The 13,103-nt window shown below is 45.5% G+C and overlaps 1 protein-coding gene across 6 annotated transcripts in view; it reads left to right on the top strand.

Moving 5' to 3' along the window:
* Window positions 1-13,103, top strand: part of PLEKHG1 (pleckstrin homology and RhoGEF domain containing G1) — a 178,744-nt gene that overhangs the window by 137,825 nt on the left and 27,816 nt on the right. For all 6 annotated transcript variants that reach the window (XM_040448902.1, XM_040448897.1, XM_040448898.1 and 3 more), the window contains exons 6-10: window positions 3,962-4,112; window positions 7,859-7,990; window positions 10,996-11,178; window positions 11,272-11,367; window positions 11,560-11,646. In XM_040448902.1, coding sequence (XP_040304836.1) covers window positions 3,962-4,112; window positions 7,859-7,990; window positions 10,996-11,178; window positions 11,272-11,367; window positions 11,560-11,646 — 649 coding nt within the window. The remainder of the gene's footprint in view (window positions 1-3,961; window positions 4,113-7,858; window positions 7,991-10,995; window positions 11,179-11,271; window positions 11,368-11,559; window positions 11,647-13,103) is intronic.

The following is a 13,103-nucleotide window of genomic DNA, read 5'->3' as shown; positions in this document are numbered from 1 at the left end:
TTGAAAAATTTGGGATGTGCTGAGAATGAGTTTATATAATCTAGCTGGGGATAGAATATGTTATATCTTTGCTATATAATTTCTAAGAACTATGTAAAAAGGCCTCCTCATCTCACTGGATCTTGGCTTTCGTTTCGTTTACACTGGAAGCCACACAGGAGGGTAGTGCAGGGAGCGCCACATGGACACTAGAGTGACCATTTCAGTGAGGGAGGCCGACTGAAGACCCTGGGTCACACTGTTGGCATTTCTTTTTTCAGCAAAAGACTTGTACTGAGCATTTATTGAGTCCTAATCATTGTGTTAAGTGCTATAAATGCAACGTGTTGTTGGATTTAACCTTCATGATAATCCAGAGATGCCAAGGGATTCAAGAAAAGCAAAGCATCCATCACAGTGCCAGGCGCATAATAGGTTCTCAACAATTGCTGGTGCATAATCACCCCTGCCCCAACCCAATGTAAGGATGGAGAAACTGAGGCTCCATTAGGTTTATTGCCTTCGCAGGGCCACATAACTGATGGGTGGCCCAGCTAGAATCTGAATCGAGGTTTCCCCAACCTCAGACCCAAAGCTACTACATCCTTGTGAAGTTTCTAAAGGTTTGTGATTCTCCCTACCCCTGTGCCTTTTTGCCACTTCCCCCACGTGATCAGCAGAACTTGATGGGAGTTATCGTGGGGGACGAGCCAGGGAGATAAGAGCTACGTGCCCTGTCGCCTATCTTGGTGGAGACATGTCCCTAAGGATGACGTGGTTGGCCGGATCCACCTAGAAGAGAAGCCAGCAGGCTGAGTCCCTAGTACTGCTGCAGCAAGGAAGAACAAATGGAAACCCTGTTCAGAAGTGGCCCCGGAAAGCCAGTCTGGACAGGGGCGCCTGGGTGGCTCAGTCGGTTAAGCGTCCGACTTTGGCTCAGGTCATGATCTCGCGGTTCGTGAGTTGGAGCCCCGCGTGGGGCTCTGTGCTGACAGTGTGGAGCCTGCTTAGGATTCTCTCTGTCTCCCCCCCCCTCTCTCTGCCCCTCCACCACTCACACTCTGTCTCTCAAAAATAAATAAAAATTGAAAAATTTAAGGAAAAAAAAAAAAAAAGAAAGCCAGTGTGGATTAAAAGGCATGAAGCCTGGGACTGCGATTTATGTACAAATACTTTCCATTGAAGGAGTTTAGTCTCCCTCTCTAGACATGGGTCAAGGTATTGTGCTGCAGTGGTTTATTTGGTTCGCGCCCAACTGTGAATTGGCCAGGTTTCCCTAAAATCCAAACAAAAAACACCAAACCCACATGTCAGCTCGTACATTTGTCACCATATCCTTATGAGCAGACACACGCAGTTTACACAGTTTCATGTAAGCAAGCCTCTGTCCTATGGTATTTGTTTCCACCTCTGTGCTGAAGGTAGCAGAAAATTGTAGAATGCCCCAACTAAATCCCGAGGACCGCAGGCTAAAAACCAGCATGGTACCGCACCCCAATCCAGAGAAATCACAGAATCGGCCCCCAACTTCTCCACTAAACTCCTAACCAAGGGAAGGGGGGTGGGGACAGCATTCGAACTCTGAAGCATCAGCACATTTCTGGACGCAATTATCAGGATGAGAGATGCTAGAGGGGCTTGTTGGGGGGCGGGTGTGTAAATTTCATCATAAACATGTCATTCAAAGAAATAACATCTGAATTTGTAGTTTGGGAAGTTTCTATTAAGATTTTTCTGACTTAGTAATAAAAAAGGAAAGTACAGAATAAAGGCTGCTTTTTCTATATGAGGCTGCTTCAGGGTCAAAGGACAGGCAAAATCATTTGAGCAAGGACACAGATTTTAAGAGCCTGTCATTCATGGAGCATGGTCCCAAACTCCGCGTGTACTGGCTGGAGATAGGAGCTAATATCCCTTGCCTTCTAGCAAATGTTATGTTTTTTTCAGCGTCAAACTCCACTAAATGCAATCACGCAATAGCGTGTTAGAGAAGACCAAATGAGTGAATACAAATTAATGGAGTCCAGACTCGTGGTATGTACTAGAAGCTAAAGGTACAGGAAGAGGAGGAATAGTAAGTCCCCTTGAAGAGAGTTTAGAACGGTTTCCTGGAAGAAGTGTTTTTTTTTTTTTTTCTTTTTGGGTTTTGTATATATCTTTTTTTTCTTATTTTATATCTTTGACTTTGACGAAGGAAAGAGACACGTTAGCAGAGAGATGCTCGACAGGCAGGCTCAGTGAGGCAGGCGCGTCCGGCGCTTGCCCAATCGTGTGGTTTTCATATCCCTAGAAAAAGATTTCCTCTTGTCCCCTCGTCTCCAATCAGTTTGCTGTCTGAGGCCCCAGGTTTCCGTTCCCCTGTCTTAACAAGCCAAGAGCGCTGAGGGTTTCAGCCCATCTGACAACATTTCTTCTCCCTTCGGATCCAAGCTGGGGATATTAAATGTCGCCGGCACCCCTTGACAGATGTCCACCTTCTTCATACCAGTCACGCCCCAATAGTTTCATCTTGAAGAGACACAAGCCCTCCCGCCTTTCCCCGGCGAGGGGTGCAGGCCCTGTCGGGTCATTGTCCTCAGATGTCTGCCTGTGCCCTGAATCTGGAGTTTGGTGCACTCAGAATTGGTTGCAGGTGTCCTGTCTGTGGGTAAGAGCTCAAGCCTTCATATGGCCAGAGGGCACCTGGGCAACTGGTTCTGCCTCTGAAGAACCTTAGAAAAGACCCTTGGCTACGTGATAAAGAATAGTTTTGAAATCTCCACTTATGTGGGAAATAAACCCGTTTGAACAGATACTTCTCAAAGCAGATGGGCACAAAAGTGATTCTAATAGGTTGATTCGGACCTCCATTTCACTTCCTTCCAAGGAGTCTTGTTTGGTTGTTTGGCTCCAATTTTCTAAATGAATCCTGAAAACATGACTGACTTGGGGAGAAAGGGGCTGAAATTACTTCCACCTGCTCTCTTCTAAGTTATGAGAACATAAGATTTTAATTTACTTGTGTGTGTGACTCCAGAAGCCCACTAGCTTTTATGTATAAGGTAGGAACACTGTTTCGACTAGTCCTTTGGGATGTTGGGGGGGGGTCTACTTAATTGCCTTTTAGGGGGCTGGGACGCAGACAGAACTCTGACCTGCTTTCCTAGTACACTGAGGGAGGCACACTCGCTAAGAGAGGAGGTTCTCTAGCTGTTTCAGAAACTGTCATTAGAGGGATCTGTTCAAAGGGAGGTTAACCCGTGGGCCACAGCCTCCAACGATCTGCAGGGAGTATCATGCGGTTTGTACATGATACAAAGGCAACCAGCAAAAGGGGTGACAGACGTCCGGCTCGGGGCTGGATCTGCTGAAGAAAGAGCTCCTTTTTCTTGGTACATTTTCTGTAAAAAAACAAATTTTGTTTAATGTTTTTTATTTTTGTGAGAGAGAGGGAGTGCGAGCAGGAGACGGGCAGAGAGAGAGATCGGGAGACACAGAATCCGAAGCAGGCTCCAGGCTCTGAGCTGTCAGAGCCCAACTCAGGGCTTGAGCTTGTGAACTGTGAGATCGTGACCTGAGCCAAAGTCGGACCCTTAACCAACTGAGCCAGGAGCCCCCTATAGTGCCTTTTTCTAATCCATCCACCCAAAGAGATACCTTTTTCTAATTTGTCCAGAGGCACTTTGGTCTAGCTGTAGCTCTGTTGCTACCCTACCTGTTTTAGGGCCTTTACACTTACGTTGGCCATTAAAACTTGAGTACCTGGGGCACCTGGGTAGTTCAGTCAGTTAAGCGTCTGACTCTTGGTTTCTACTCAGGTCATGATCTCACAGTTCACGAGTTTGGACCCCGCATCGGGCTCTGTGCTGACCGTGCAGAGCCTGCTTGGGATCCTCTCTCTCCCTCTCTCTCAAAATAAATAAATAATCTTAACAATACATTAAAACTTGGATAACTCATCTTACCATTACAACTCGGGTGAAAATATATATTCTTGTTGCAGATCAGTGGCTGTGCTAACAGAGTGCATGCGGAACAAGATGCTGGCCAAATTCTTCAGGGAACGTCAGGAAACTTTGAAACACTCACTGCCTCTGGGCTCCTATCTCTTGAAACCAGTTCAGCGGATTCTCAAGTATCATCTCCTTTTGCATGTAAGTTTCTGCCCACACTTGAATACCTTCCAAGGGATGGGGATTTGGCGTATATATATTAAGTTGGGGGGGGGGAATATCAGAAAAGGCTGTGGACATATGGAAACATTTTCCACATTCATACTTTACAACTGACTAATCTGCTTGGAGGAATTAGAGATATTTATATTCTGGGCCCACAGCCCCATTGACACCAGCCAAGCAAAAAGATTCATTTTAGCTCTGATTCTGATAGGGCTTGGGAGTACCTCACTCCGGGCAGTGAACAGTTTCAGGCAGAGAGCTATCATCTTAACGAAAAACAGATTTTTTTGTGTGTGTTTTATTTGATTTCCACGAGCCTGGCTTCAGTAGGCAGTTGGGGAGGAGAACTGTCATAGATTGGCTCTTGCCTGAGCAAAGAGAAGGGCTGAAAAAGAAGACAGATGAGGGGTGTGATGAGTGATCTTGAGCTGGGCTTAGCATCACTTCAGGGTATTTATTTCATTTCCCATTATTTGTACACAATTCAAGGAGGCTTTAGGAACAAGGGTAGAGGGGTGCCTGGGTGGCTCAGTGGTTGAGCGTCCGACTTCGGCTCAGGTCATGATCTCACAGTCTATGAGTTTGAGCCCCACGTCAGGCTCTGGGCTGATAGCTCAGAGCCTGGAGCCTGCTTCCGATTCTGTGTCTCCCTCTCTCTCTGCCCCTCCCCCGCTCATGCTCTGTCTCTCTCACTCTCAAAAATGAATAAATGTTAAACAAAAAATTTTTAAAAAAGAAGAAATAAGCGTAGATATAGCTCCCACTTGCTCATGTCTGACCCTCTAGGGAAGCTGATAAAATTGGGGGAAAGTTTTGTTGCAAATAATCTCCACTGAGTAAGTAGGATTCGATCGCCTTTATCATATGAGGAAGGCATGGCACGGTGGTTAGGAGTCAGACACTGGGTCAGTCCTGCCTGGGTTCAAATCCTGTAAGTTGTCCATGTTCACTGTGCCTCACAGGCAGTCCATAAAAATGAGCTATTGTTTTTGTTTTATTATTTTTGTACTCCATTAAAAACCTTTTCTTAAAAATATTTTAATCCAGAGCTCTTCTCTGTATCAACATGTCTGCAATTTATGTTTCTTGTTAAATGATTCCAGGTTTCCCACTTGGATAATCATTCCAGTTTTGCTCAGTTCACACACATCTACAATTTTAAGGAAGCTTATGGTCCAACTTTGCTAGAAACTTCTCAGCTTTGTCTGTCTGCCTGGGTGGCTCACGTTTGGAGAATCTTGTGTTCTATGAAGCCACATCAGGGATATTACTTTAATTGTCACACTAATACTAGTGACCTCTTAGATTAGGAGGATTAATTTGCTAAATCAGTGTCCAAATAACTCTCAAATAAATAATACCTCTCCCAGGATAGATCTCCGCTGGATTGTGCTAATATAGCATTTAAGACTAGTGCATCTCAGTAATCTCTAAATATAACCTCTAGCCAAGCAGCGTCTAAGACAGCAGTTACTTAAGCATGTCCGACGTAACAAGGTCCTTACAAAGAGGTAATTAATAGGAAAAATGGCCCTTACCCTCTAAATAAGGAGCTGGTATCTTAGTTCAGGCTGCTGTAACAAAGTGCCATAGCCTGGGGGGCTTAACAACTTATTTCTCATAGTTCTGGAAGCTAGAAGGCCAGGATCAAGGTGCCAACATGGTCAGGTTCTGGTGATATCCCCGTCCTGGGTTCAGACTGCGAGCTCCTTGTTTCTTTACATGGTGGAGAGAGGCAAGAGAGCTCCCTGGGATCCCTTTTATAAGAACACTAATCCCATACTCTGGTTTCTCTTCAGATCGTATAAATCTTTCGCCTTTTACTCTAAGAACACTAATCCCATCCATGAGGGTTCCACTCTCATAACCTAATCACCACCCAAAGGCCCCACTTCCTAATACAGGCACAATGGGGGTTAGGGCTTCAACATGTGGCTTTTGTGGGGACACAGGCATTCAGTCTGTAGCGGTTGGTACAGAAGAACAGTGGTTAGATTAATCGAAAACTAACTTCCGGTTGCCTCTGAAGTATTTTCGCTCTTATGGTTGATTTAGAGCATTCCTTCTGTGTCATTTACATCACTTCAAAGTTGTGTAGCCATCCGTGAAGATCCCCACAAGAATACACTCTGTACTTCTGAGTCTGTTTGTCCTTGAACAGGATTGCCTCTCAGGCCAGAAGAAGAAGTTATCATTTTCAAGTTTATTTACTTATTTTGAGAGAGAGAGAGAGAGAGAGAGAGAGAGAGAGCAGAACCAGAGAGAGCAGAGAGCCCCACAGAGCAGAACCAGACTTGGGGTTTGATCCCACGAACTGTGAGCTCATGACCTGAGCCAAAATCAAGAGTCAGACGCTTAACCACCTGAGCCACCCAGGTGCCCCCAAATTATTATTTTTTGTTAATTTGCTGTTGATCTGAAGCTTACCTGGGAGTTGTTACTTTAGTGGTATGGTTTCATAGGACCTTTCCAACAGCTGAGTTGAAGTGTAGAAAGAAAATGTGAATTCTTTCCCAGTTTTTAGCTAGGTAGAAAACTTGAGTATTTAGTAAAAGTAAACAGAGATTTATGAGGTAGGACTATAAAATAATGGAACTAACTTTCATAAGTTATACCATGAGATTCAGTCTCCAACCTTGGACTTAATGTTCATGCATATCATAGATGCCCTAGAAATGATCTAATTAATTATAATATCTAACTACTGTTTTATGTATGTATATAGGTTACGTTGTCATTGTAAAAAGATAGAGCTTCAACTTAATAAGCATGTATTGACTACCCAGCTCTTCCGTAGTTACTATTGAGTAGATAAAAGATTAAATAAATGATACAATAGTCCCTGTCCTTAGACTCTTGAGAAGGCTAAGGACATATGTCTTATGTGCTGGAAAGAATTGGAGCAGAGCTCATGGCCCTTTTGTGCCCCTGGGATTGCAAAACTCAGTGCTAAGTGCTTATGAACTTCATTTGGGCTTTAAAGCCTTGACTACATGAAAAGGCCCTTGCTGTAGAGGTACTTTTAAAGATAATGGCCGCTCTGTGTTTGACTCTGTTACATATGAAATCCTGCTTGAGACATTTTATTTCCCCTGGGAGAAAAAAAAAAAGTATGTTTTCTTTTTAAAATATTTTTTAATGTTTATGTATTTTGAGAGAGAGAGTGTGTGTGTGTGTGTGTGTGCTCACACACAAGCAGGGGAGGGGCAGAGAGAGAGAGGGAGAGAGAATCCCAAGCAGGCTCCTTACCGCCAGCACAGAGCCTGGCATGGGGCCAGACCTCATGAACCATGAGATCATGACCAGAGCCAAAATCAAGAGTTAGACGCTGAACAGACCGAGCCACCCAGGCACCCCTGTTTTCTTTTTTCTTATATTACATTGGCTACCAGGAAACTCGGCAGTCTCCAACTATAATATCAACTCTTGTATCTACTGTAACATCTCTAAGAGACTTAATGGACTCTATCATATTTTGTTTTATCCTCCTCGTCATGAAATTCTACTCTATTGCTGGTTTTCCTAGCCCCGTCTTCATCCCTATCTTACCACTTTGTTGTAGGTATTTCTGGTAAGTTATCTCAAACTCTTAAGGCACGCTGCTCGTGTGTAAATAAATAGGCAAAAATAATATATGAGGAATGTGTCATAGAGGTACTATGTTTCATGGGCGATAGGAGAAAAATAATGAAAATGACCGACTCCTTTTTTTCCCCCCCAAGGAAATAGAAAATCACCTTGACAAGGACACAGAAGGCTATGATGTGGTGCTTGATGCCATTGACACGATGCAGCGAGTGGCCTGGCACATCAATGACATGAAGAGGAAACACGAACACGCGGTCCGGCTACAGGTAAACCCTCGAAACGACAGCCCCGCTGGCACACTGACTTCTTATCACTTTCCACATCAGGTATTAAGGCTGCTCAAGCGTTGGATGTCACCCGTGGCCTTCATCACATCTGAAGAAAGATCGGGACATGGCTAATACTGATCGCTGTTTACCGCGGTGTTTACGAGAGGTTACTTTATAACTTTTAAACTAATAGTTTGCTTGGAACCCCTTCAGTAACCCAAGTTAAAAATTGGAGTCTCCCTTGAGGCACCTGGGTGGCTCAGTCGGTTAAGCGTCCGACTTCGGCTCAGGTCACGATCTCACGGTTCGTGAGTTCGAGCCCCGCGTCGGGCTCTGTGCTGACAGCTCGGAGCCTGGAGCCTGCTTTGGATTCTGTGTCTCCCTCTCTCTCTCTGCCTTTCCCCTGTTCATGCTCTGTCTCTCTCTGTCTGAAAAATAAATAAAAACATTAAAAAAAATTGTTTTTTTTTTTAAATAAAAAATTGGAGTCTCCCAAGCCCTTCCTTACCTTATGTTAATGACAAAGAAGTAATTCTTGCTGGAAGCAGCTTTCTTCCGAGCTGTTGAAAGGGTTTTTCAGCCTCTTTTCCGCTCTCACTAGTTAATGCAGGATTGTGAGGTGGTCCATGGGTGGTGATGGGGCCGGGACCCAGACAAAGGAGAGCTAAGGTCCTGAAGCAGGTCCTTTGCAGTGTTCTACTCGGGAGGAGGCTGTCTACTGTGTGTTAGTTTCCTCCTTTCTAAAATAAGACAGACCAGGGGTTTGCGAAGACCCCTTCCAGCACCAACATTTTGGACCCTAAATCTGTGGGAACTTTTGATAAATGCTAAGCCAGGGATCGTGTCCCAGGCACATAAAAAAATGCACTTTTTAAAAATAAAAGGTTGGGGTGCCTGGGTGGCCCAGTTGGTTAAGTGCCCAACTGTTGATTTCAGTTCAGGTCATGATCTCGCAGTTTGTGAGTTTGAGCTCTCATTGGGCTCTGCGCTGAGAGTGCAGAGCCTGCTTGGGATTCTTTCTCTCTGCCTCTCTCTGCCCCTCCCCCATTCGTTCTTTCTCTCTCTCTCTCTGTTTCTCTCTCTCCGTCCCTCTTGCTCTCTCTCAAAATAAATAAACATGAAAGAAAAAAAAAGGTTAGGGGCACCTGGGAGGCTCAGTCAGTTAAGCATCCAACTCTTGATTTCAGCTCAGGTCATGATCTCACGGTTTGTGAGTTCAAGCTCCCATCAGGCTTTGCACTGAGAGTGTAGAGTCTGCTTGGGATTCTCTCTCTCTCCCTCTGTCTCTGTCTCTCCCCTGCTCTCTCTCTCTCTCAAAAAAATAAATAAACTTAAAAAAAATGTTTATGTTGGTCTAGAGGCTGGTGGCAGGCTTCTTTGTGTCCCTGGAGTGAGACATAAAAGCCCAAAGTGACTCCATGCTGTGTAGAGTATCTGTGGAAACTCAGGAAAAAAAATACATTATTCAGCCTATAAATTTAAGCAAAACCATAAGATGCATCTATAGGCAGCCAGAGTATGATGTGATGCAATAGACTATCAAAAATCAAGGGAAGGCAACGTTCTCATCTTTCAGGTCATGTCTTTTTTTTTGTAACAGTACGAAAAGGTTTAATAGTTCATCATCCAGATGTTTTGTGGACTTAATGTCTATTGCATATTCGGAAATGGCTAAATGACTGTTTTTTTAGACCTTGTAAATCTGTTTGGCATTCTGCAGACATTGCTAAATCAGGCTCAGGCTCAGACTTTTATCTCCATTACCATCCATTTCCACTTTCAACCCATGGACATTTGGGTTGTCCTGTATGGGGGCCGCTTAATTAAGTGCTCTTTGTGAATATGTTCATTTTTCAAAACAATAAAAAAATCAGCTTTCTTAAAGAACATTGGTATGGGTGCACAATAAAATCCCAAAGATACCTCAGGATCATGCTCTCAATTTATATTTAGCGAGCACCATTAAAAACATAGTGGTGGGGCGCCTGGGTGGCGCAGTCGGTTGAGCGTCCGACTTCAGCCAGGTCACGATCTCGCGGTCCGTGAGTTCGAGCCCCGCATCGGGCTCTGGGCTGATGGCTCAGAGCCTGGAGCCTGTTTCCGATTCTGTGTCTCCCTCTCTCTCTGCCCCTCCCCCGTTCATGCTCTGTCTCTCTCTGTCCCAAAAATAAATAAACGTTGAAAAAAAAAAATTTAAAAAAAAAAAAAAAACATAGTGGTAATGAAATTAATTTCCTTTCCCCAAATAAATGGGATTAACATCAGGAAATTTCTAAGATGTCTCTTACGTGATTTGTCACAGGCTTTAGTTTCGAGTTACTTATATGTAGTATGGATTTCAGTTTCTGGAAGAAGGTTTCCACAGCAATAGCTCTGAAGGTTTTCTGCAGAGAATATGGGTGAGAAAGTCAAGGAAAGGATGGCTCTCTGAGAAGGTCACATGCCAGTCGCCTCTTTACCTAGCTTTTGAGAGGCATAACTGCTGTCATCAGCCACAGGAGAGGGATTATCAAGGAGCGGGAATAAGTAATTGGCAACTCATCAACTAACAACTCGATTCATTTCTGTTAGCCCTTATGTGACAACCCCCATAAATGTGGATATAGGTCAGGGCACCTGAGTGGCTCAGTCGGTTAAGCTTCCGACTTTCGCTCAGGTCGCCATCTCCTGATTCGTGGGTTCAACCCCTGCGTCGGGCTCTGTGCTGACAGCTCGGAGCCTGGAGCCTGCTTCCGATTCTGTGTCTCCCTCTCTCTCTGCCCCTCCCTCACTCATGTTCTATTTCTGTCTCTCAAAAATAAACATTGAAAAAAAAAAATCTTTTTTTAAATGTGGATTTGGGTCACGGATCATTAGACACAATTGGATGCCAAATAGACCCATTAGGCCCTGTCATAGAATATTCAGACACCACTCTTGAGATTCAGCAAATGGGAGACCTTTCCCTCTCTTCCATGGCTTCCCATCTCTTGTTTAATCACACAGAATGGTCACTTTTTCAGGAGATACAGAGTCTGCTCACTAACTGGAAGGGGCCAGACCTGACCAGCTATGGGGAACTGGTGCTCGAAGGGACCTTTCGCATCCAGCGGGCCAAGAATGAGCGGACGCTCTTCCTCTTTGACAAGCTGCTTCTGATCACAAAGAAGAGAGACGACACGTTTACGTACAAAGCGCATATCCTGGTAGGTCTGAATGTTGGCCATGGGCAAGGGCTTCGGCCGCTCGTCCCATTCTCCTCCAAGTGCACCTCACCCTCTCTCTGCTCTCCTGCTCAGTGTGGCAACCTCATGCTCGTGGAAGTGATACCAAAGGAGCCTCTCAGCTTCAGCGTCTTCCACTATAAGAACCCCAAGCTGCAGCACACGGTTCAGGTAACAGCAGAGGCCTCCCCTCCCTGCAGGGCTCGCTCTTGTAAACGATGGGCGCCGTGGGCCAGCCGGCCTTTCCAGAGCCTTCTGGCCACACGGTGTGTTTCCCGTCTCGTCAGAGGGTTATGGGAGTGTCCGAATCTCGTTCGTGGTGGAGACGTGAGTCGTCTGACCGTCCGCATTTCCTTCCGCTAGGCCAAATCCCAGCAAGACAAGCGCCTGTGGGTTCTGCACCTGAAGAGACTGATCCTGGAGAACCATGCGGCAAAAATCCCAGCTAAGGTAAGGTGCCGAGGTCCACAAACAATAAAATGTAAGGTCATCCAAGTCCTAGAAGGCAGCCTGAGGGCAATAAATGTTCAACTCTAAAATAAAGAAAATGGGGAGATAGGATATTTATGGGATCAACTAAATTAGCCATGTATGTTAAAAAGATTCACAGGGGGGCGCCTGGGTGGCGCAGTCGGTTAAGCATCCGACTTCAGCCAGGTCACGATCTCGCGGTCCGTGAGTTCGAGCCCCGCGTCGGGCTCTGGGCTGATGGCTCAGAGCCTGGAGCCTGTTTCCAATTCTGTGTCTCCCTCTCTCTCTGCCCCTCCCCCATTCATGCTCTGTCTCTCTCTGTCCCAAAAATAAATAAATGTTGAAAAAAAATTAAAAAAAAAAAAAAGATTCACAGGGCCACCGGGGTGGCTCAGTCGGTTAAGCATCTGACTTTGGCTGAGGTCACGGTCTCATGGTTTGTGGGTTCAAGCCCCACGTTGGGCTCTGTGCTGGCAGCTCAGAGTCTGGAGCCTGGTTTGGATTCTGTATCTCCCTCTCTCTCTGCCCCTCCCTCGCTCATGCTCTGACTCTCTCTCTCTCTCTCTCTCTCTCTCTCTCTCAAAATAAGATAAATAAACATTTAAAAAAAGATTCACATATAGGGAGATTGTGGAAGTGGTTTGTTTTTTTTTTTTTATTGTGGTTGTTATATTTTGTTTTGGGGCTTGAGGAAGGAAAAAATAAGGAAAAGACTACCAGAAAATTTCTAGAGAGATAGTAGAGTACAGTTATGAGAAGTATTCAAAGCTATACTAAGCAGCTGTTGTGAATAGAGCTAGCTGAGGTTCTGTGGGAATGCTAAGGGAAAGAAAATACAGACTCAGCTGTGAGGGAGTTTGTAGATGAGGGAGGTAGCTATACACACAACGAACTGTTTGCTAAACAGGAAGAATTAACAGAGGTATAAACCAAGTGTTGTGGAAGGATAATGTGTTCAATTACAGTTGAATAAGGAAAGGAAGGAAATGCCTTCCTTGTGAATGGCGGCATCATGTTCACAGCTCACAGACCGTGCCTTGGCGGAAGGGCTGAATCCTCAGGAGATGGCGGAGGAGGTGAGGCCAGACAAGCGGAAGGCAGTCCGCTGGGCTCTGAAGGTCTTGAAGGCCTAAGAAGTCGGAGTGCATCGGCGGTGGGAAACCACCGTAGGCTTCGGAGGAAGGGCTGGCAGGGTGGCCCCTGTGTTCTGAAAGGGTGACTTTAGAAACCGTGTGACAGATGAGTTGACGAAGTGACACCGGAGGCGGAAGTAGAATGAGCAAGCCGCCACAGTAGTCTAGCAAAGAGACGAGGGGCCCTTCGGGGGAGCCACGGCAACGGGGGGCGGCGGGGGGGGGGGGGGAGCAGGTGCAAAAGCTCTCAGGGAGGTTGAGCAATGGTCTGTCACCCACTAAGCGCATGAGGAAAGAGAGAGA

This window comes from Herpailurus yagouaroundi, unplaced genomic scaffold (genome assembly GCF_014898765.1).
Source record: "Herpailurus yagouaroundi ecotype Mexico unplaced genomic scaffold, PumYag 198, whole genome shotgun sequence".
NCBI classification, from domain to species: domain Eukaryota; kingdom Metazoa; phylum Chordata; class Mammalia; order Carnivora; family Felidae; genus Herpailurus; species Herpailurus yagouaroundi.
The sequence above is the reverse complement of the archived record's forward strand: the minus strand, read 5'-3'. Positions and strand labels throughout refer to the sequence as shown.